The sequence below is a fragment of the Chaetomium strumarium genome, assembly GCF_033439665.1.
Source record: "Chaetomium strumarium strain CBS 333.67 chromosome Unknown B0T15scaffold_6, whole genome shotgun sequence".
NCBI lineage: Eukaryota > Fungi > Ascomycota > Sordariomycetes > Sordariales > Chaetomiaceae > Chaetomium > Chaetomium strumarium.
Window position 1 is genome coordinate 1,384,803 of NW_026944434.1, and position 22,282 is coordinate 1,407,084.

General features: G+C 56.6%; 9 protein-coding genes across 9 annotated transcripts; 4 read left to right on the top strand and 5 right to left on the bottom strand.

The window, feature by feature from the left end:
* Nucleotides 1-1,370: 1,370 nt before the first annotated feature.
* On the top strand, nucleotides 1,371-2,216 carry B0T15DRAFT_539578 (uncharacterized protein). The gene has a single exon (XM_062869740.1). The coding sequence runs from the start codon at nucleotides 1,459-1,461 to the stop codon at nucleotides 1,873-1,875; it is 417 nt and encodes a 138-aa protein (XP_062719008.1). The 5' UTR covers nucleotides 1,371-1,458; the 3' UTR covers nucleotides 1,876-2,216.
* A 298-nt stretch (nucleotides 2,217-2,514) lies between these two features.
* On the bottom strand, nucleotides 2,515-4,579 carry B0T15DRAFT_539582 (cytochrome P450). Its single transcript, XM_062869741.1, has 4 exons — nucleotides 4,309-4,579; nucleotides 4,006-4,250; nucleotides 3,728-3,954; nucleotides 2,515-3,673 (listed from the first exon to the last, which is right to left on the bottom strand). Exons 1-4 carry the CDS (start codon nucleotides 4,422-4,424, stop codon nucleotides 2,657-2,659), a joined length of 1,605 nt encoding a protein of 534 aa, XP_062719009.1. The 5' UTR covers nucleotides 4,425-4,579; the 3' UTR covers nucleotides 2,515-2,656.
* A 573-nt stretch (nucleotides 4,580-5,152) lies between these two features.
* On the top strand, nucleotides 5,153-6,253 carry B0T15DRAFT_401767 (uncharacterized protein; the record flags this gene model as incomplete). The annotated part of the gene is made up of 4 exons (XM_062865128.1): nucleotides 5,153-5,205; nucleotides 5,267-5,327; nucleotides 5,396-5,838; nucleotides 5,914-6,253. 4 exons carry the CDS (start codon nucleotides 5,153-5,155, stop codon nucleotides 6,251-6,253), a joined length of 897 nt encoding a protein of 298 aa, XP_062719010.1.
* A 49-nt stretch (nucleotides 6,254-6,302) lies between these two features.
* On the bottom strand, nucleotides 6,303-7,172 carry B0T15DRAFT_267880 (uncharacterized protein). Its single transcript, XM_062863427.1, has 2 exons — nucleotides 6,987-7,172; nucleotides 6,303-6,929 (listed from the first exon to the last, which is right to left on the bottom strand). The coding sequence occupies exons 1-2, from the start codon at nucleotides 7,086-7,088 to the stop codon at nucleotides 6,489-6,491; spliced, it is 543 nt and encodes a 180-aa protein (XP_062719011.1). The 5' UTR covers nucleotides 7,089-7,172; the 3' UTR covers nucleotides 6,303-6,488.
* Nucleotides 7,173-7,243: 71 nt separating this feature from the next.
* On the top strand, nucleotides 7,244-9,667 carry B0T15DRAFT_267846 (Bud-site selection protein). Its single transcript, XM_062863425.1, has 2 exons — nucleotides 7,244-7,507; nucleotides 7,558-9,667. Exons 1-2 carry the CDS (start codon nucleotides 7,386-7,388, stop codon nucleotides 9,239-9,241), a joined length of 1,806 nt encoding a protein of 601 aa, XP_062719012.1. The 5' UTR covers nucleotides 7,244-7,385; the 3' UTR covers nucleotides 9,242-9,667.
* An 88-nt stretch (nucleotides 9,668-9,755) lies between these two features.
* On the top strand, nucleotides 9,756-12,944 carry B0T15DRAFT_504480 (class E vacuolar protein-sorting machinery protein HSE1). The gene is made up of 6 exons (XM_062867500.1): nucleotides 9,756-10,135; nucleotides 10,203-10,363; nucleotides 10,424-11,209; nucleotides 11,268-11,340; nucleotides 11,394-11,609; nucleotides 11,671-12,944. Exons 1-6 carry the CDS (start codon nucleotides 10,093-10,095, stop codon nucleotides 12,573-12,575), a joined length of 2,184 nt encoding a protein of 727 aa, XP_062719013.1. The 5' UTR covers nucleotides 9,756-10,092; the 3' UTR covers nucleotides 12,576-12,944.
* A 918-nt stretch (nucleotides 12,945-13,862) lies between these two features.
* B0T15DRAFT_495799 (uncharacterized protein) lies at nucleotides 13,863-14,265 on the bottom strand (the record flags this gene model as incomplete). Its single annotated transcript, XM_062867124.1, has 2 exons — nucleotides 13,863-14,099; nucleotides 14,179-14,265. 2 exons carry the CDS (start codon nucleotides 14,263-14,265, stop codon nucleotides 13,863-13,865), a joined length of 324 nt encoding a protein of 107 aa, XP_062719014.1.
* Nucleotides 14,266-14,292: 27 nt separating this feature from the next.
* B0T15DRAFT_495800 (uncharacterized protein) lies at nucleotides 14,293-17,364 on the bottom strand (the record flags this gene model as incomplete). Its single annotated transcript, XM_062867125.1, has 9 exons — nucleotides 14,293-14,470; nucleotides 14,626-14,795; nucleotides 14,857-15,183; nucleotides 15,256-15,359; nucleotides 15,455-15,725; nucleotides 15,790-15,921; nucleotides 16,028-16,591; nucleotides 16,695-16,967; nucleotides 17,017-17,364. The coding sequence occupies 9 exons, from the start codon at nucleotides 17,362-17,364 to the stop codon at nucleotides 14,293-14,295; spliced, it is 2,367 nt and encodes a 788-aa protein (XP_062719015.1).
* Nucleotides 17,365-18,782: 1,418 nt separating this feature from the next.
* B0T15DRAFT_560149 (putative autophagy protein) lies at nucleotides 18,783-21,832 on the bottom strand (the record flags this gene model as incomplete). The annotated part of the gene is made up of 3 exons (XM_062870524.1): nucleotides 18,783-21,404; nucleotides 21,465-21,563; nucleotides 21,629-21,832. The coding sequence occupies 3 exons, from the start codon at nucleotides 21,830-21,832 to the stop codon at nucleotides 18,783-18,785; spliced, it is 2,925 nt and encodes a 974-aa protein (XP_062719016.1).
* Between the last annotated feature and the right edge of the window lie 450 nt (nucleotides 21,833-22,282).

Here is a 22,282-nt window from a genome sequence, read left to right on the forward strand (position 1 = left end):
AGAGATTTCGGTTGAACCGAAAAGCTACCTACTTCCAACGCAAACATGTTCCGGGAGAAGCCGTGCCTGTTGCCAGGGCTTGTGACATCAGCTCGGCGGGTGCTGGGCCTGCTCGGTCTGGCCCTTACGTAACTCAGCAGCAACGAGCTGGTCGGACTGGGGCTGTTCCTCCGCATGTGATTGCCGGGAATCCGTGTAGAATGATTGGCTGGCAACGTTGAAAACGGCAATTCGAGCACTGTCCACTTAACCCTTGAGTCCAGCAGTGTCACGAGGACGCAAACGGCGGTAAAGCCAACTTGAAGCATGGAGTGCTGGTAGTAATAGAAGCTGAATTCGTCTGTCTGTTTGCATAGAATATTGGAAGGATCAACAGGCCAAAAAAAAACTCTATGGCATCTCCTGACCAGGTTGAAGATACAGGCAGCCTCAGAAGCTACGGCTTATCTGCGGATTGGACCTGAGTATTCGCCAAGCTGCACGTCTGCAGCATCCTAGCGTAATCACAGCGTGCTTCTTGTGCAAGAAGCAGAATTTGGAAGCTGCCAAGGGTCTGGTTCCAGAAACACATCCACAGCCACCTCTTGTTTCGGACCACGCACACACCCGGGTCGAATTATCGGACGTAGTTCCGGTTTCTCCCTTCTGCCCCTGACAGCAGCAGCCCGCGTCTGTAACACGTTCCCCCGTTGAGCCGGCAGCCCCATCCCGGGCCCTTTCCCGTGCTTTTGCAGCATTCTGCCGATCCCCCGATATCCGCCGATTCGGAATGCCTTGGCAGCCGACTACACGTGTAAGCACCCTCAAGGCCTCACGCCGTACCCGATCATGGCCGACCGCAACTTCGCGAAGCCTTCGGCGGTGCAATGTTGGCGTTTCTCGTCGTGGAGGCCTCCAGTTTCGGTGGTCACTCGGCTTCGGGAGAAAACTCACCCGAGACGGGGAGAGCACAGTGACGGCGCCGGGCAAGGCGAACCATATCACAACTGTAACGCGTGTGTACATGATAAAATGGATTGAGCAATGCCCATAGAAGACACCAACAGTCACCATTTACTGCAGAAGTTGTCCTACATCCGAGACAACCCCACTTGATCACCGGAACTTCGCCGGATACGCTTGAGCTCATGTGGTCGATAGTCTTCCGGGGATACTGACTGGCATTCATTCCACGTAAACCAGTACTTTCCCTCCGGTTGTTTCGATGGAGGTACGTACACACAGCGAACGGGAGCGGGCCGCACTTGGGGTGGGTAGCCAAGAATCCCTTCCGAGTCCAGACTCCAGCGAGACTACCGAGCACTCTCATGTCTCCATCCAATGCGATCACTACGGTTATATACGATAGGAGAAAATTGTTTGATTACCTAGTTAGTTTTGGCTGTCTTTACTTGACTCGAGCCTTCGAAAGTTGCTCGTTGATCATGCAGTAAGTAGTAGACGGACTCACTCACGCTCATGCCCAATGCAAGGCGTTCAATTGCGGTGCTCCTCCGTTATCTTGTCTGCCTTCCCGGCTTTCCTCTTTTCCTTCCCGTTTGGCATACCCGTGTCTTGTCCGGATCCGTCGAGTTGTTACCGCGCGGGTCACAAACAGCTTGTGCGACAATTCAAATGAAACACTTCTTCACACGGACCACGACATCCGCAGCACGGCTCATCGGCCATACCGGTAACACAGATCGGGATGAAAGGTGTTCCAGGTACACGATATCTTGGCAAGGCGTGGCTCGAGTATGTTGTGCAAGAGACCTCTTTCGCCCGAGAGCTGCCGATTTTGTACGTTGTCTGATTCCTGTCGATCGCGAATTCTTCCTGATGACCGTTAAGTGCCACCCAATGCGGCCTCTGCCGAGAAGGAAGTCGACCTCGTGAGACACGAACTGATTCTGCCAAAAGCTTGGTTTTAATTCCGTCCTACATACGGCCCGGCTCTTGCCGCAACACCTTGCATAAACCTGCTCAGTCTGAGGTGGTAATTGTTTCTGCCTCTAATTAGATCCTACGTTTCATGACTTGACCACTTCGTGAGCTGGTCGGCCTATGTTGCACGTAGCTGCAGAAGAAGCGGCTTGATGTCCCGTAGAATGGCTCCTCGCAGCACTTGGTAGTAATTGAGCACATCGACAAACTAAATTCAAACTGGAACTGATCAGAACTTTGCCGTGCTATCCAACGTGAACAGCTACCGACAACTACCCTACACACATATCCGGGCCATTTCGGCCATTCTTTTAGTCTGACTGAAAAGTGAGGCTGAAATCATTCGGGTTTTCTCAGTTGATCCGTTTCAAGCGTCACTACCTATTGAGACAATGTCTGCACTTTTCAGGGTGCAGAAGGGCCCTTGGCGCTTGCACGGCGAGGGAACATGTTGCAAGTGTGGGAACAACCTCCATTTGAATCGAATTATGTCCTAGCAGAAGCAGCTGCGTGTCTACTGTGCATAGATTGGTAGGCTATTGGCCAACAGTGAGGTTGTTGACACAGGGACTAGATTGCAGCTTGCTGTACCCAAACTTGCGGCACAGGTCCACACGAAGAAGAATTACGGACCATGTGTCTTTTCTAGGTGTAATACGTGCTATCAATAACTCACCACTAGATCCTACCATTCTATACACCTCAATCTCATCAACGCCGTACTGCTAGGTAATCAAATGCAATCGCCATCTATACTCCCGCCGTTCATCCTCCTCCTCACCCGGACTGGCAATCCTCCCTCCATCGGCAACGTCAAACTCGTCTTGCTGGCCCTCTCCCCAGTAAACGCCGCTTCAAACTCAAACAGCCACGCTATGCTCGGAATGACCTGCGCCGCGATCGCCTCGGCCATCTTCTTGCCCAGGCACGCCCGGGCGCCGCCGTAAAACACAGGGAACTCGGTCGAGCTCCGGTTCACGAGCTTGCCCTCGTCGTCCAGGAAGCGCTCCGGTCGAAACTCGTCCGCGTCTTCGCCCCACGTGAGACGTGACCGCTGCATGGCCCACAGACACCAGACGAGGACCGAGTGCCTGGGTAGGAAGGTGCCGTCAGGGAGGGTGGTGTCGGCCTGGCACTGGCGGATTTCAAAGGGGATGGGTGGGTACAGGCGCAGGGTTTCGTAGAAGACGGCCATTGCATAGGGGACGGAGGCCGGGGTGAAGAGCGCTGGTTTGAGGTTTGAGGGTCCCGATCCTAGGGGGGCTTCTTCTTCTTTTTGTTGTTGTTGTTGTTGTTGTTGTTGTTGTTGTTGGGCGAGGAGGGATCGGATTTCGTGGAGGATTTTGCTGACTACGGAGGGGTGCTGTAGCAGGAGGTAGAAAGTCCATGTTAGGGCTTGGCCCGTTGTGTCACGGCCCGCGGAGAGGTAGGTTAGCGCGGCATCGGCGACCATTTCTTCGTTGCCAATTGCGTCGAGGAGAGATTGAATTAGGGTGCCCGAAATCTGGTCCAATTTGCTGTCATCATCGGCCGCGTTGCCGTCTTCTTGATGCTTCTGCTCGGTTCGGTTATGGATAGCGTTTGATACAATGCGTCTGCCGAAATCCTTGACGACCTTCACGGACCTGCGAAATCTGGAGCCAGTGACTAGTTCGGTGACTAGCCACAGAGGGTTTTGGAAGCGTTCGGCCGTGGCTCCGGAGGCGAAGTCGAACGACCGGGAGAACTCATCGTCGGCGTGCATCTCCATCTGTGTGCGTTGAGCATACGTATTCTCCATTCTGTTGTGAGCGTGCTGACTTACGTTATATGCCATCTGGCCCATGAGCTTCGTGGTGATTTCGTGAAAAACATGCTGAAGGTCAACGATGCCGGAACTAATGGACGACTCGATGTCCGCGATGCTCTCGGACAGGTACTGAGGGAGCGCCACTTCAGTAAGAACGCGAAGGTTTGCTGTATTGAGGAAGGCCGCGCCAGCCTTCCGCTGCAGCTTCCAAAAGTCCCCGTCGGCGTTGATGATGCCATTCCCTACATGCAAGGTTAGCAGCAGGAAGGAGCCCTGCCAGGAGTGGACCTTACCGAACAGGTCCCATGATCGCCTCTTCACAAACTCGCCCTTGGTGAACAGGCCTTCGTTCCTGAAGACGAACTCGATGTTCCTTGGGCTGTGGATGAGCACCCCTGGCGGGAGGGTCGGCACGCTCAGGACGACGGTTTCGTAGCCGAATAATCGCTGGCATCTGTTGAACCAGCCCAGCAGCTTCCAGCGGGGTTGCAGAAACTTGAGGCCATTGCCGACCACGGGTAGCGTGTTCGGGGGGTGCCTGGCCGCTGTTAAGCAATGATCTACACCAGGCTTGAGAATCCCATGGGATCTCCCACCTTAGCGGCTCTCCGTTCCGCTTGATGCTCTTCCCCGGTCGAAGTAGGGCTCGAATGAGAATCGAGATGACAACAACACCCAGAATGTAATTCCTATAGTCGACGACGAGACCCATGTCGCCTACTCACCGCGATACACCGAGGAGGCCGCGCACGATATTCCGTATGAACAGGCTGAAGGAATTTTAAGGTTTGTTGTGCCGCGGTTTTGACGTTGAATATGAAGCCCCCTGGCTCATATCAGGGCGATCATGCAAGGCACCTTAGGCGAGCCGCTAGTTGCGTCTCATGCAATGTTGTTGCCGATCTGAGCTGGACAGGTTTGAGGACAAAAGGTCTTGGGAAGGAACAGATACCGGCCAGGAGCAAACCTGGAAAGGACGCACCGTCTCTACCAAACCTCCATTCCGAAAAGCACCTCAGTCCATTCCCCCATTACAGATTTGCTGTCTTATCACACACTGTGGCATATCAGGTTCGCCCAACAGGGGTTCTTCCCACTGTGGTCGCCAAGACGCACTAACCGCGGGACGGTTGAGCCTCCGATCATCTCAATTGAACAAAACGTCATAGGTAGGCAGTGGTAGGGTACCAGTTCCATGCAGACGAACAACTTGAAGCTTGATAGTACCTTGCAACAGGTACCTATTGAAACTCATGGACACCGAAACTGCGATGCTTTGAAAGCTGAAACGCTCATTTGCCCTCTCAGGTGAAACACCCGATACGCAGCTGGGATCCCATCAGTTGAAGTCGGCGACTTGCCACAATTCATACTGCACCAAAAGACACTCGTTGGCTTCTTTCATCTCACAGTCGCCCTGCTGGGGTTCTACAGTCAGCAATGGGGCCTCTCATTCCACGTATGCATGTCTTTGAGATCGCCGACTATCCCTGGTGAGTGCTTGACTGCCAAATCCCGCCCGAGTCACAAGTCCCCCCTAACAGCCAAAATCAGGGTCCCAAGCTTCTTGCGCGGCTACTTTCAAGCAGGCCTCACCGCCGCATGGACGATCCACGTACAACTTCCAAACAGCCCCCGATCAGCTACCAAGCTGACCACCTTGCTATACTAACCACCACCCAGGTGCCCTTCCTGCAAAGCTCCTCGCCGGCGCAAGTCGTTGCCCACCTCCTCTCCACCCAACTTGGTAGCACCCTCCGCTCCCACATTTTCATCGACTTCTGTGCGGGAGGCGGCGGCCCCACCCCCTCCATCGAGCATCACCTCAACCAATCCCTCTCCGCCGGCAAGAAGTCGGACGCAGCGGCGGAACCCATTCAATTCGTCCTGACAGACCTGCACCCGCACACAGACCTCTGGACCCGAGCCGCCGCGAAGAGTCCCAATATCTCCTATGTCTCGGACCCCGTGGACGCGGCGCGCGTGCCGAGGGATCTGATAGGAGGGTATAGACGCGAAGGGAAGAAGGTCTTCCGGTTGTTCAACCTTGCCTTCCACCACTTTGATGACGAGCTGGCAAGGCGGATACTGAGAGATACAGTCGATGGTGGCGGCGATGGGTTCGGGTGAGTTACTTTTTATTACCAGTGCCTGTATGAGTTGAGAGGAGATGATAGAGCTGATCAGATGACGGGAAACAGCATCTTTGAGCTGCAGGACCGGGGCATCGCTGGATTCACGGCGTGCTGTCTCTTCGGACTCGGGATCCTCATCGTGGCGCCGTACTATGCGTGGCTTTGGAGGGCGCCGCTAGCGCTGTTCTTCACGTATGCGGTACCCATCCTGCCGTTTGTGCTGGTGTTCGATGGGTGGATGTCATGTTTGAGGACGCGGACTCCAGATGAGGTCGAGGCGCTGCTCAGGACCTGCGGCGCCGAAGGGGGCGAGAAGGAGATCGCGAAGTGGGAGGTGAAGAGTGGGAGCGAGATGTTCATGTGGCCGGTCGGGAAGGTGAACTGGATTATCTGCGTCAAGAGGTAGGGAAGAAGGGACGTGATGAGATCGATGTAAGATGCCTTGGAGGTTTAGCCGAGGTATTAGGTGAGTATATTGCGGAATGCAAAATGCCCATGCTGCAATGTGCTGTAGTATATCGTAACCCAGAATTCGAGCCGTCCTTTAAGGGAGTCTGACAACCCGTGCTCATCCAAACAGGCAACACAAACATAAACCGCCTGGGTATCGCGCCGCCACCGCCACGGAGATGCAAAAGCCTTCACTTTTTGGACAACATCAACCTCAGAAACTCGTCTTCGTCCACTCCACCTTTCCCCGACGCATCAAACTCCTCGATCATGGCCACGATGTCTGCATCGGGTATGTTGTTCCCGACTTGTTTGCTGACCTTCCTCAGATCCTCCTGCGTGATCATGCCCTTCCCCTCAGTATCGAATAGGCGGAAGGCGCGCCGCAGCTCTTCTCGTGGGTCACGTCCACGTATTAACGTCCCGGCGATGGCCTGAGTTGTCGGTAGGTTGAACTGACGGTACACGGGCGCGCAGTCCTGGTCGTGTGGCCAGTTGGCGGGCTTTTGCCCGTGGCGTATCAGCAGGTCGTAGGTTTGCGGCTTGGGTAGTTCGAAGCCTAGCGCGCGGAGGACGAAGCGGAATTCTTCGTATGAGAGGAGGCCGTCTTTGTTGGAGTCGAAAAGGTCGAACTAAGGGGACCATGTTAGCCGCGTCGCTGCACAACAGGGCGGTCAGACCAGACTCACTGCCTCGTTGATGCGTGTTTTCTGCTCGTCAGGTAGCTTGTTGAAGTCTTCCCTTGCCGGGATAGTGTACTGTATTGCGCGGCCTGAGGATGCCATTGCCATTGTGTATCAATGAGTTGTCGGGATTGGCGCAACGAGGCGCAAGGGCTCGAAGACGTCTGACCGGGTTGGACAGTGCGACTGGGAATGCGATCGGGCCGGCACCAAACCCAAAATAAACAACAGATCTAAAACAGGATTGGTCACTGAAGTCGTATTGCTGCCCGAGGTGCTATTGGGAATGTGAAATAAGGCAAATTCGACAGGTATGACACTGTATATCGCCTTCGCGCATTGTCTGCTTGCAATCGTCGAGTGGGTTGCTTGCGGCACCCCTCCACCTCCCGAAGTCCAAAATGCATGGAGGTTGGACAAAGACACTGTCGCGCTGATCCCTGTCCACTTTACCGTACGCGTCTGATTTCGGGTCAAGCGTGCACAGGCGTGAACTGGAACTCAGCCTTGCGCCGAAACGGGGAAAGGTGGGTCTCGGCTCGAGCTCTCACCAACGACCCACTAAAATTTCCAGCAGTGGCACTCTTTTTTCCAGTCTCATAACAGACGAACAGCCAACCTCTACAGACAGGACAACTCAAACTCTTCGGCCGATTCCTGATCACCAGGTCCCCGTTTTGTGGACCGGAGCTTGTGACACGAGCCGAAAGACCTTGCTTCCAACTGACTTTTTCAATTCGCTCAACATGCCGAAACGCAAACGCGATGAGGACGCCTCCGTCGACGCCCTCTTCTTCCGCTTCCGCAACGACCTATTTCATTCTCTCAAGATTGCCAAAGCCTTCGAGCGCCAGCGCCAAGCCAAGCGCCTGAAAGACCCCAAGTCCACGCCTGAAAGGAAAGAGAGGGTAGAGAAGGAGATTGTCGTTCTCAAGTCCCTCGACCTGCACCAGACAGCTCACGCACATCTCTGCTCATCGCTCCTCAAAATTAAATCGGTTGCGGAATCGGAGAAGTTGCCAAACGATATCAAAGCCGGGGTGCCTAAGCCAGAGCTGACTGAGGAGGAGAAGGCGCTATTGCACAACGTCACTAGTGCACTGTATAACCGCGCTCAAGTGAAGGACGTCGTGCAGAAGGCGCTCGGGGAGATATGTAAGGCTCTTGGCGTGGCGGTGCCGGGCAAAAGGGGGAAGGCCTCAGAGAAGGAGCGGGAAGGTCCGAACGAGCTGGACAAGAGCGCGAAGAGTGGCGGAAAGGAAGCAGGCTCGGAAGAGAAGGGGGCTAAGAAGAACAGTAACACCGAAAATAGCTCAGAAGACGAGCGTGAGGGCCATGGAACTAAGAGGAAAGAGAAGTGCGGGAAGGACAAGGCTAGCCAAGTGGAGGAGGGGGAGGAGGTTGATGAGGAAGAAGAGGAGAAGGCCGTTTCACAGCTGGACGAGCTGCTGGGACTAGAATCTGAGGAAGAGGAGGACGACGAGGAGGAGATGCTGGTAAAGGGCCGCAGGAAACACTCAACGTCAAGCAGGGACCTGGATCCAATGGAGATTACTACTGATGAAGACGATGGGGACGACGAAGAGGACGATAACGAAGACCTTGACCCCATGCAGGTCACTTCCAATGAGGGGGGAGACGGCAGTGGCAGCGAAGACGACTTTCAAGGCTTCAGCGATGTGAATCAAGAAAGCCAAGGGAGCTCAAAAAGTGAAGACGAGGGTGCCTCCGATAGCGAGAGTTCCGCTTCGTCCATAGCTCGGTCACCACCGGCTAAAAAGGTCTCCACCTCCAAAAAGGCAGCAAAAGCTTCCAAACCTACAGATTCAACCTTCCTTCCCACGCTCATGGGCGGGTATATCTCTGGCTCCGAATCGGCGTCCGACGTGGACCTGGCCCCGCCGAGGAAAAACCGCCGAGGGCAACGCGCGAGACAGGCAATCTGGGAGAAAAGGTACGGCGAAAAGGCAAAACATCTGCAGAAACCAGCCAATGGTCGTGACGCGGGCTGGGACCTCAAGAGGGGTGCGGTCGACGGTGACTCGAAGCCCTGGAAACGGGGCATCCGCAACCCGTTGCTGGACAAGAAGGGCTCGAAGGCAGATGATAGACAGCAAACCGCTCCTCCAAAGAGAGAGCCGCCTCCGAGGATAAGAGATGACAGTGGGCCCTTGCACCCCAGTTGGGAGGCCAAGAGGCTTGCCAAGGAGAAGGAAAGGCTCACTGCGCCATTCCAGGGGAAGAAGATCACGTTTGACTGAGACAAAGCAGTGCCTTACTCTCGAGGTGCCCTGCCGTGACGCAGGGTCAAAGATTTAGCGGTGAGGGTAACGCTGCATTGACCTTCCAAAGGACTTGGCCTTGCTCGCCCTGAACAAGCCCGATGCGCGAATGCCTCCAAGAACTCTGGGGATACAGAACGGATATGCACTATTTCAAGATTATATGCGAAATAGCTACAAATACCTCAGCGTTCTTATCCCCCGGGCGTATGAAACATCCAGCAGGCGTGAGGCAGGTGTGGCATGGCTGCGCAAGCTCGTACGCAATGCGGGTGAAGGTCCCTTGAGCCGAGAACCAAAAGAGGATGCGACCACCAAGAGGATGTGGCGGCTGCAGGGGGATGATGTTGTGCAGGGCAGGGCAGCTGACAGGGTTTTGAAGCCAACGTTAGTAACTGGTCGATTCCGCAGCAAAGAAGCGGGGCGAATTGGCAATCGAAGCTGCGTTCGTCATAGGCACGCAGTCACCAACCACGGGGCACAGCCGACTGACGTCCCACCTTCCATCTTCCTTCAGTGACCCTATCCATCCATTAACTATCCACATCCTGTGATAGATGTTTCGTAATACGACAAGACAATTGATTGAAGCTTACGCAACCTCTGTTTTTCACGATAAACTTTGCTTTGGTCCCTCAACAAAGGGGGCATCGCATCACTGACGCCGAATCCCAACCCTCCGAGACCACCGTTCCGAGCGGGGCAAGCAAACAAGACCAGACCGGTCAGGACAGCGAGAGATCGGACACCAGAGACGGCAGTTTCGAAACACCAAGCCAGAAATCCACTAGATCTATCGTTCGACAACCAGCAAGCAAACAACCGTCGTCATGTTCCGAGCGGCCGCGGCGGGGCCGTACGATGCGGCCATCAGTATGTTATTCCACCAAACTTCGCGCTAACTGGAGCAAGCAGCTGACATTGGGCGTCGCTGCTTCAGACAAGGCTACCGACGAGAACCTCACGTCAGAGGACTGGGCCGCCATCATGGAGGTTTGCGACCGGGTATCCGGCGACCCGAACGGGCCAAAGGAGTCGGCGCAAAGCCTGATCAAGCGACTGGCGCATCGCAACGCCAACGTTCAGCTGTACACGCTCGAGGTAGGCTCAGGTCTATCCAGGAAGTCTCCATCCGAATTCCGTATTGACAATCCTGCCCAGGTCGCCAACGCGCTCTCGCAAAACTGCGGCAAGAATATGCACCGCGAGCTGTCGAGCCGCGCGTTCACCGATGCCCTCCTCAAACTCGCCAACGATCGCAACACGCACACCCAGGTCAAGGCCAAGATTCTTGAGCGCATGAAGGAGTGGTCCGATATGTTCAAGTCGGATCCAGATCTCGGCATCATGTACGACGCCTACTATCGCCTGAAGCAGAGTAATCCAACGCTGCAGCCGCCCAGCGCGCCGCAAAAGAACAGCCTCACGGAGTTGGACCGCCAGAAGGAGGAGGAAGAGCTTCAAATGGCACTCAAGCTGAGCTTGCAGGAGGAGGAGCGGAAGAAGAAACCGGTTCAAGCAGCAGCGGGACCCTCAGGAACGGGGGCAACCGCCGGTGCGGGGGCCGCAGCACAGCAGCAGGAGCAGCAGGCAACGCCGGGCCAACCCGTGCCGTCCGGGACCACAGCCGCGACCGTGTCCCGCGTCCGAGCGCTGTACGACTTCGTCCCGTCGGAGCCCGGCGAGTTGGAATTCAAGAAGGGCGATGTCATTGCAGTCCTCGAGAGCGTCTACAAGGATTGGTGGCGCGGGTCCCTCAAGGGAAAGACAGGCATCTTCCCGCTGAACTACGTAGAGAAGCTCACCGACCCGACCCCTGAGGAGCTGCAGCGTGAGGCGCAGATGGAAGCCGAGGTGTTTGCTGAGATCAAGAACGTTGAGAAGCTGTTGACGCTACTCAGTGCGAGCAACACCGGGCCGAGGGAGGAAGACAACGAGGAGATCTCGGTAGGCCTGCTTAGGCAATTCGAACCTGTTCATGTTTCCAACGCTGACACCGGGACAGAAACTCTACCATCAGACCCTAGCAATCCGGCCAAAGCTCATCAAACTGATTGAGAAGTACTCTCAGAAGAAGGGTAATTGCCCCCGGTAACTGATTGCTTGAGCTCCAGATTGACCTTGTATTCAGATGATTTCACGCAACTCAACGAGAAGTTCATCAAAGCCAGGAGAGACTACGAAGCTCTGCTTGAGTCGTCCATGTCGCACCCGCCAGGACCTACCTACCACCAATATGCCATGCGCCCGCCAATCCCTCAGGGCTACCCGCCCGTGGGCCAGGGTTATGGCGCACCTCCCCAGGCGCAAGATCCGCAGCGGTTCTACACACCTGCGCCTGCACAAGGTACGCCAGCGGCACAAACTGTAAGGAGAAGTTTGAGCGTAGCTGATTGTGATATTGATAGAACCATCCCATTACCCATCGTCCTCCCCTCCCCTTAATAACTTCCAGCGTCCCGGCGCAGGAGTCGCCCCTGCTCCATTCTACGTAGCAGGAGCCGAGGTTCCATCTCAGCAGAACCAGCCACCAACACAAACATCGCCGCCGCCGCCGCCGCAGCAGCAGCAGCAACCATCGCAACCGCAGTACGCGCAACGTCCGCCGGAGCAGCGGGTGCCATCCGGCGGCAAGCAGCCGACGCCGTTGAATACCTCGGCATCACCACCACCAGGGAACCCGTATGCGGCGTACCAGGCACCACAGTCCTCCGCGCGTCCGCAAAGCACCTACGGCAGCGGTCCCCAGGAGCTCTCGACCTCGGTTTACGACTCTCCCATCGCCCCACAAAACGCGAATCCGGCGGCGCCGTATTCATCTTCTGCGTACACCACTCCAGACGAACATCCATACGACGCCACCAACGCAAACCCTCCGAGCGCGCCCGCCGCGCCTCCCCCGGCCGTTCCAGGCCCATCGGCGCCGAGTCCTGATTACCGGGCACCGACCTACAGTCACGGACCCACCCAGGGGCAGTATGCGGCCTACCCCAACCACGGTCCATCCCATCCCGGTACATACGGCGGGTATGACGGTAGCGCATCGGATGGACCCCAGCACGCAGGCTCTTCCCGGCCACCGGCGAACCCGCTTTCCCCACCCCCACTGCAGCCGGCTGGGCCGGCCTATGATGCGCGCCAGAGCCTACCTAGCAGGGCCAGCGGCCCGGGACACCAACAGCCGCAGTACAAGGCTTATGTTCCGCCGGGTTCTGGGGCGGAGGACGGAAGCGGACCGAGTGCGCCTGCTGCTGCTTCGTCACCGGGGCCGGCGTCTGGGGCGGAGGGGTTTTATCGTACCGCGGCGTATTGATCTGATCTGCTGACGAAGGCTGGCAGGAGTGTATGGCAAGGGAGGTACGGTATTTGGTATATGTTTTGAGGCCCCGAATGAGTGTTTTCATCACTGCCCTGATGAGTGCTGCAGCCGAAACATATGACACGGTACATAGTGACCTGGGTTCATATGAGGTGAAGCGAGGAGCAAGATGAGACAATTGCTCTCAATAATCACTACTAGTACCTAAGGTATAGGGGGTGGAAGTAGTCATGAAGATGAACAATAGCCGATGATGTTCTGTGACTGATAGTCGATGGGGCCAAGAGCCTGTCACACTCGGCTAGCAAGGCCATGATACTGTACAGGCATATAGTCGACCACATTATGTTGTTATCTCTCCGTGCCACACCAACATCCTACCTTGGATTCCATTCACTGTCATTCACTCCTCGCGTCCTCCATTTGGTGGTTTTGCTTACTCGGGAAGAATCATTCCCAGGTCTACCATGCTTTGAACGATCTAACCGCAACCGAAGAACTTTAGAGCTCCGCAGCCCTGTTCTTGCCGTAGTCCACTGTCACTAATAGTCCCGATCACTGTTTAAAGCGGCAGGCGACTTCCTCCAAGTAACACGGCTACACAGATAGGTTTGGGGTTGGCAGCGGTGCTGCGTCCCTGGACGTCCTCCCTCTCTCTATGTTTGATTTACCTAGCCCAAAGCACACGTACCTATGTACAGTACTGTACCTGTCAGATCTTTTGTGAGTCTGTCTTCTGGACCTGGCATTAATGAAAGTACAGCTTGTTTACTAGTGGTTTGTCTGTGTTTGCTAGAGTCAATAAATCAAGCCATCGCTGTCTAAGTTGAATTCCTTAGCGTGGAGAGAAAGAAAAGAAAAGAAAAGAAAAGAAAAGAATGAAAAGGAGAAGAACAAAACGAGAGGACACAGACACGAACGGAAAATGAATATCCAGCTGATGCAGCGGAGTGCTAAACGTAGGATAAGCTGTAGGGGATGAGAGGAATAATGCTGGCCCTCCTATTACAGGTATATTGCGCCCCGAATGCTTGTTTGGATAGTCCTGTTGATTGTTGATGATGCTGCTATGTCTGGAACTACTAAAGGGAGACACGAACAAAGTGGCTGACTGTGGTTTTTGGCCGTATCTTTGTGGACATATACATGTAACACCCCATCCAACACTAGGCTACCGCGACCCTAGTGACTACGAACACCATGCTTGTAGTAATCCAATCTCTCGACTAGTAGGTAGGCAAACAGAGACGTCAGTCAACAGGAAATAACCTATGCGCCCCGTCATTCCAACCAGAAGGGCTCCAGCCCCTCAGGAAACTCCAGATCCACATTAACAAAGCTCTTCCACAAATCCACCTCCCTCAACCAAGGCTTGGTCTGCAACGCGAAGGTAACCGCCGTGCACCACTTCAGCAAATCCCTCTCGTCCTCGCCCATAACCAGCACCAGGTCGGCCCGATGAACCACTCTCTCATCCAGCTCGCACCAGCCATGACTGAACTTGTCCTGCCCGCCAAACTTGGGATCGGCCCATAAGCTACTCCCTGAGATAGCCAAGCCGCAGCAGGATCATGTTGTGGATGCTCCGCTCGCTGACGGGCGCGTCCTTGGGGATGAACTTCCAGTCCCATGACCGCCCCGCCGGGTCGAGGAAGGCGGTGCCCCTCCTGCTGTTGAGCTTCATCATCAGGGGATAAAAGTGCGGCGCGGATCAGAGGCGCAGGAGCGCGAAGCGCGCGGATGGTTTGTCCGCGGAGAACTTGCGTGCTGCGGGCAGGAGTTGCGGGAAGTCCTTGTAGGGTATGTACGAGGGCGGCAGGCCGTCGGCGTATTTGTGCAGGTTGTTGTACTTGATGAAGAGGTCCAGTTGGCCCGGGCGGTGCGGTTCGCTGTTGGCTGTTGCGAAACCGGGAACGAGACCGGCCTCGCGGGCTGCGGGGGTTATCACTCCTGCTCGATAGACTGCATATGATTGATGGCTGAGTTTAGTGGCTGCTGCTCTCGGGGAGAGGAAGAAAGGGGGGGTGGGGGATGTGCTTCTTACGCTTTGCAATGGTCGGCCAGATGGCCAAGGCCCCGGATGACAAAGTGAGCTTGCTCCCAGATTGGGGGAACTGCGAAGGGGAACTGTTCGGCACCCGGCTCATAGTTCAGGCCCGCCTTCTCCCTGTCCTTGTTCTCCCGCTCCCGCTCGAGGTTGAGTGCTCGCTCCAGCTCGGGAGGGAGCGTTCGGGCCAGCTTTTCGATGCTCCCGGATCGGGTTCGTGATCTCGACAAAAGGCATGTCCTCGGGCACGTCCTTGAGGGACTCTTCCTCGACCAAGATGGCGTCTTCGGCCTCGTCCGTCTCGTTGTAGAACGTGTAAGGACTGACCTCAGCCGGCAGGTCTTCTTTCGTCCGGACCACGACGCCTTGGTTAGTTCTGAGATAGAACTCGGCATTGGGCCCTGTCAGCTCGTCGTACAAGCTCTGCGCATGCTCGCCGGGCTTGATCTGGCGAACCCGCTTGGTGTCTTGCTCCCGCGTGAGACTCCCCATGATGTACCTGACGTGCTTCATCTTGTCTCGAACGCCTTGTACTCGGAGGGCCCTGAGCAGCGACTGGGGGACGAGCTTGTCAGCAAAGGTGCCCATTCGGGATACATGCAGCAAAGCAGGGTATGAGCCACTCACGTCGTGGATGTGATGATACAAGTCGAGCGGTTTCTCGCCGGGCTTGAAGTCCCAGATGTAGACCTCAAAGTAGTTCATGAAGTTGAACTGCAGCTGCGCCGCAACTGGGCGATGGTAAACAGGAGAGGGCCGGTTTCGATCTCGATGTCCCAGCCTTCATCGCCGTCGTAGCCAATATCGGCGGTCCCGCTTCGTGAACGACGGATCCACCGGTGTCTCTCCCCGGGGGCGACCACAATGCGGCCGTTTTTGCCGTCCCTGACCAGGATAAGAAATTCGTTGGTGCGCATTAGGGCATACTGAATAAACCGTCGCGTGACCGGGTCGTTGCGCTTCATATAGGCCGCGACCACATTGCGGGTTTCCGTGAGGAGCGCTTGCTTTCGGAGGACTTTGCGCGAGAGGCTTGCGAGGTGGTTGTATGTCGTGTTCTTCTGGGCAGAGAAGTCCATGTAGAACGGCACAAAGCCCTGCGCCAGAGAGTCAGCAAAAGTTGCGGGAAAACCTGGGAAGGGGAAAGAGCGTGGGACGCACCAGCTGCGTCAGTTCGGCCGTCAGGTGGTTACCGCTCCACCCCGTCCACTTGGAGGCAGGGAAATACTGCCACAGCGCCAGGACGTTCAGCTCGAAGAACTCGTCCCAGTTGCGGCACAATTCAACTGCATCCTCGAAGGTGCCAGTCCTTGGCCATGATGGAGAAGTGCAGCCAGCCGGCCCGTGCCATGCTCCGCTAGCTAGCGTAGTTCTAGATGCTTCGCCCGCAGATGGTCACCTTCATTTTCCTGTCTTTGGGCGCACTGTCCGTCCCGGCCTCGCCCAGGAGCCGTTCCGCGCCAGGCAGAGCAGCCTGGCGCGAGAAGGGGCTCAGGGCGTCGGCGAGGGGCCCGAACTCGAGATCGCCGTATCGGTAGTGGTGGCGGATGTACTCCTCGACGGACCACTTCTCGGCCGTTTCATCCTGCCCATCCTCTCCCCCATCCTCGCTTTCCGCCTCATCGCCGCGCACAAAGTCGGCGCAGGCATCGCGGAGCGCCTGCAGACTCGGCTGTTCGACCTTGAGGCACAGGTCGCGGAGATCCGAGTCAGCGATGGACGGATCCGACAGGAATTCGTCGACGCTGTTCGCCCGCAGTGCCGCAGGCAGGAGGGCCGAGTGCGACATGATCTGCCGGCAGAGGAGGAGCATCTTGATCTCGGTGATTTCCGCGATGAGCTGGGCCGCATCGTCCTCCTTGACCGGCGCCGTCCTTGTCGCTGTCTCCTCGGGGTTCTGGACGGTGCCGACAAGCATGAGCATCGGTCTGTCGATGTGGCTGTAGTCCTCCTCCACACCCTCCTTGAGCCGCGTCCGGACGTCTTCTTTGCTCAGTCATGCTTTTGCTGGGCTCTGGCTCCTGCTTCGTCTTGTCTGCATTTTGTTTGGTTTGCACGGCAGTCACCGCCGTGGTCCCCTCCTCGGCCCTGTTTTTCTTCTTCTTGCATCCTCTTTTCCTTTGCTTCTTTGTTTGGCCCGATGGCGTTTCGTCGCCGCCACCCTCCGCAGCATCTTGCTCGCCGCTTCCGCCCGCCTTATCCTGCGGCTCGCTGCTTGCGCCAGCAGGGGCAGGAGAGCTGCCCGGCTCTGCGACGTCGCTCTCGCTTGCCGGGGCGGCCATCCAGAGAAAGTACCGGATGAGATCGAGATACCTGGCCCGGTCGTCCTCATAAACATCCTCGATGGGGTCCCAAGCAGCATCCCCATCGTCATTGGCGCGTGTTGACGAGCTTGTCCAGGTACGCCTTGTGGCCGTAGTCCATCTCAAGCGAGTAGAAGTGCTTGTGGTGGATCTTGCGCGCCGCGATGACCTTGCCGAGGAGCACATATTGCTTGAAGAGGTACTCGTGCACCTCGCTGACCTCGGTCTCGGATGTGAGCTGCTCAAAAGTCTGGCTGGCTAGTGACGCCTTGGACTTGCGCAGGAATGCCGGTGCCGTAGCAGCCAGTGCATCCAACTCGGCGTTCCGCCGCTTGTAGCCCATGTACAGACCAAAGCATTGCTTGGCGTGGAACTTGCAGAACAGCCCGTCGTGCGCAGTGGCCTCGGCCGCGCATCGGCCTCGGCCGCGCATCGCTGCCCGTCTGAGCGGTTTATTGCCTCGCATTGCGGCTCGACAATCTCACGGACAACAACCATGTCTGTCTTCTCGCCTTCTGCGTGCCTGGCTCGAGACGCATGGGTGTGGTAACAGCAGAGAGGATCATAAAATGGTTCACTGCAAGCCCTCAGACTCTTCTTCTATTGTCGGTGAACATCTGAGAAATACTGTGCGATGTTGGAGTGGTGACGCCTTATATATCAGTACATCTCTTGGCTTGGGCTGAGCAAACAAGTGGAGAACAAGTGTGCAGACGTGTGTGAAGGTTGATATAGAGCAGACTCAGCAGAGTTGTCGAGCCTGATGCTTCAACTGAGATAGAACTCTACACAGTATGGATATGGACTGGGGATGTATACGTACTTTGCAGTTGCAGTGAGTTGGGTCCAATTTCCCACAGTATTAATCAGAGAGAAGTACCGTGACATAAGCAAACAATCGTCTAGCTACCACAGTACTCAGATAATTCGGTTCAGCTTCTTTCTCCCTTTGCTCTTCTGCTTGAGCTTTCCTTTTAGCAAAAGGCTAGTCGTTCTCACCTTGAAGACCTTACACAGTTTGCATCTTGGGGCTGCCCAGTCTCAAGTATGGGAGGCATCAATGCACGCTAATACTCCGTACTGTACCTAATGCGACGATGAGCGCTACAGAAAATGCCCAACTGCACCCTTGCTCACCATCAACTACACTAACCTTACCTGTCCTAACGTAACCTGTCACCCCTATTCTCGCTAGATGTTGTTAAGACCTTTGCTCCCTCTACATCGCCCGGTAAGTACATCCTATTTTTCCTCTTCGCAACTATTGCGGTAGAGTGCGGAGCAGTCAGGAGGCATGCGGGCTGAATTGTATGAGTTTGAGTTGCAGGGGCTTAGGTTTAACACAAGCCTCGGCCAGATACGGTACTGTATTGTACACGGCATAACTATTACACTCTGTCAAGGAGTCAAAGGGGGTATGGTAGACATCGCCCAGGTAACCAGCGGATACCAAAAAGAATACGTACAGCAAACAGCACAACACGCAAGAATAATAGGGTTGATTGAGTAAGGTTAGGTAAGGTAGGTAAACGACGCCTATGCACCAAACCCAATCGACCAGCCAACCCGATTCTGTCCCAGAGCCAAGCCCACGCCCCAAGGTCTCCTCACGAAATCCAACCTGTTCAAAACACGATGCTTTGTCGCGCGGTCTCTCTAAGCCACCACAAAGCCAACCTGGACCTAGGTGTGCCACGAACCGCGCCTCACAATCTGATCTGGGCTCAAAGCCAGTCTCTGAAAACCAAAAGGCAAATAAGAGGGCCAAAGCCCCATTCCACATGGGACAGGGCCGGCCAAGAAGCAGGCAGCATAGGTGCCTAATAAGAGCATCTATCCTAAATCAGGAAATCACCAGCCTTTCCTCAAAATGCCCCTCGGCGGCTCATACTTGTCCCCCGAGCCAGCGCTGCCCTGGCCTTCTTCCAAACTCCTCCTCGAGTCGCGCTCCAGCTCGCTCATAGCAAACAAGAGTGGCTCCTCATCCGCGCCTTCCACGCTGCCTGCATAACCCCTGCCGGTACCTAGAGACGAGAACGACCCAGCGCGTGCGCCACGCGCCGCCGCAGCAGCACCAAGGTGGTGGTGGGCGTGCGCGTGGGGGTATCGGGTGTTCGTGGCCCTGGTGAAGCTGCTGGTAAACGATCCCGTTCTCCGCGGGCCGCCGCTGCCAGGCCTACTACTACCGCTATCACCCGGTTCTACCGCGGCATTGGCGTCGGCTCCCTCGACCGACGGCGTGGAAGCCGGATCCTCACCACCGTCCATTCCACCCTGCTGACGGTGGCCGTGTCGGTGGGCTAGCAGGGCACTCACCGCCGGCACCTCCCTGCTTTTCCCGCTGCCCGACGAATCCTCGACGCTGGCGCTCCGCTGGTGGTAGGGGGAGCTTCCCGCCACCTCGCCCGCGATGGAGCGGTGATGCTGCGGATGAGCGACGGAATTCGCGTGGCGGTTGGCGGTGCTGTGATGTTGGAGGAGGCGCGGGGAGAGCGGGATGTCGATCGCCGCTGTTGTGCCCGTCGACATGGTGGTGCTCGTGGTGGTGGCAGTGCTCACTGCTGCTGCTGTGGTTGCGGCGGTTGTTGTTCCGCCGGCCTGTTGGGTTGTCATGGGCGTTTGGTCGTCGTCCTCCTCTCCTTCGAGGGGTGCTTCTTCTTCCTCGCCGATGGTTTGGCGAGGACCGCCCGTGGCGGCCCCCTCTTGCGCCTGATAATCAATAATGGAATTCTCACTAAGGCGGGACGGGATGGCAGGCGTGTGGGGCGTATGAGGAGAGAGGGGCTTGCCCGGGGAGGATGAGGCAAAGGACACGGAGGTTGGATTCACCATGCTAGGAACATTGGCCAACTGTCGGCTGGAGGAGCTCGATGAGCGTTGCAAGTGAATGGATGAGGTCATGGAGTCGGTGAGCACATTGTTGGACTCGCGCATGAGTTGGAATTTGGATAACTGGGCTGCTGTTCGCTTGGACGCGAGCGACTCGCCCTTCTTGTTGGGCTCAAAACTCTTGAGCGTCTTTCGGTTGTCAAGCTCCTTCAGAAATTCCGAGATGTTGTCATCGTCGGTGGCGAAGGACCCAGAGCTGGCAATCGCGCCGCCCTCAGTGAGCAGGCCCGAGCCCGGCTGAGCCGAAGACGAGAGGCTCTGCTTCCCGCTGCTCGCTTGGTCATCGTCACCTTTGCTCTGTCCGCCGAATGACGGCCGTCCGCGACGATGGCTGAAGCTGCTGCTGTACCGCCCAATTGGCCTGGGGGATCCCGTGACGGAGGGAACCTCCTGAGGCGCAGAAGGGCTGCGTAGCGAGGCTGCCATCCCCATCGTAAGGGAAGACCGGTTTCCGGCCCGTGACGGCCCCGCCAGGCCAGGACGCGTGAGCGACTGTGGAGACGACGGCGGCTCCGTGTCCGGAATCCTAGGAGAGCCGGACAGTGAGCCGGCTTTGAACGGCTGAAATGAGACGGACGGTCGCCTGTTGCCGGCTTCGAATGCTCTCAGCGGAGGGCGGGCTGCAGCGCCACGGATGGGCAATGAGTGAGGCGGTTCCGGCTGTTCGACGCTCCCGGCTGCGGAAGCGGACGGGGAGCTCGTGTCCGAGCCGATTGGCCGCACTGACCTAAGAGCGGTGATGGGGCTGGTGCCCAAGGCCCCTTCTCCGTGGAAGGTCGACAGACTGCCGTACGTCTGTTGCGGCTCCTGAGGCCCACGGCCTTGCCGCTGCGACGGCAGAGAGCCCGGTTCGGCGTATAGGTCGGGCCTGCCATGGTCGCGTCGCTGGGGGATTGATGGCCTGAAATAGTTCTCATCGATCCCCATGAACCGGGAGCTCAGGAGCGACTCCGCGTCGTCCACCCGGAAATTACAGTCGTTGCGGTAGGCTACAGAGGCATAGAAGCGACCCACGGGCAGCTCCAGATCCGTGAAAACGTATTCCGTGACGGGATCGTTCCCGTCGTGCAGTGGTTGCCGCAAGGGGTCGTAGGTGGTGTATTCGGGCTCGGCGGTTAGGATTCGGCACTTGACCTCCAGCGCAGGATGGATCCCTTTTGCCAATGCTTGCTGCGAATACTTCCAACACGGCATGATTCGCGTCGTCACAAACAGTGACCTGAAGAACACAATGGCGCGCTTGTAGACGGTGGGCAGCACAGGACCGAAGTCTTCCCGCCCAACATCGGGAAGGCACTTGAGCTCGACCCGCCACCGCTCTAGAATGACCTCGGTGTTGCGCGTTTGGGCACGGCGTTTCCGGGGGCTGTCGTCCAATGTCTCGGACGAATTCAGTGCTTCCATCACATCCCACCTCTTGCCGTGATCATCCACAATCACCAGGCTCTGGCTGCTGGTTAACCTGGATGCGTCAATGTAAGTTTCGATGATCATGGGCGGCGGGCGGTTCTCGAAGCCCCCGGACAGCTTGTACACGCGGAGTTCGTCCCGGAAGTCTTCGATATCGTCCGTCTCGATCGAGAACTAGGCCAGGCTGTCAGTTTCCCGCCCGCCCCTGGATTTCCCGCCCTGATGCATGCTTACCCACTGGTTCGGCTTCTTTCCATCCGGTCTCTTCTCCCCCATGGAGGTGGTGTTCAGCCGTGATTGAAGGATCAGCACGGCTGCTTTGTTGTAAAAGTTCTGGCGGCAGTCAGCCCATGATCTTAGATGCGTTTTTGTCGAGGCTATAAACAAGTGGTCCGCACCTGAATGATCTGGTCCAGTTTCTTGATGGACTCCCGACTCGCGCCGGGGCTGGTGCTCTCAGAGCGATCCGAGCCCCCATCTTGGCTCGTGGTGTCGGACCCGGCGCGGACTCGATCCCTCGGGTTGTTTGTGCGGTTTGGATTCGTCTGAGGAGAAGATGCGGGCGAATAGACCCGCCGCGGATGTCGGGATTGTTGATGCATTTTTGCGGCTAACAATAAGATGAGGTCGGCCGTTCCGGCGCGGCTTCACATCGGCGCTCGGCGCGCGGCATGCGGTTACCGACAGCCCTAGGAGTCGTATGCGCAGCCTGGATACCTCGATATTCAGGTGGCGGCGACGAACCCGCAAGGTTTGGCGGCGAGAGGCGAAGGGGCAGTTGGGATGCGTCACTCAGGTAGGAGAATGGGTTGTCCGTGTCTGGGGTTACCGGACCTTCGCATCCATCGTTCAGGGCAGTGCGGAGTCGCCTTCTTGATAAGAATGAATGTAAAAAGATGCAGAGGAGGGGTCGAAGGTAGGTGCGGAGCAGCACCTCAAGGCAGACAATATGCGCACCGAAATCGAAGAATAGGGTCCAGAACGAAGAAGAAGGACAGAGAGGTTCGACAGCCGGCTGGCGGTGACGCTCCGCGGGAAGGCAGACAGACCAG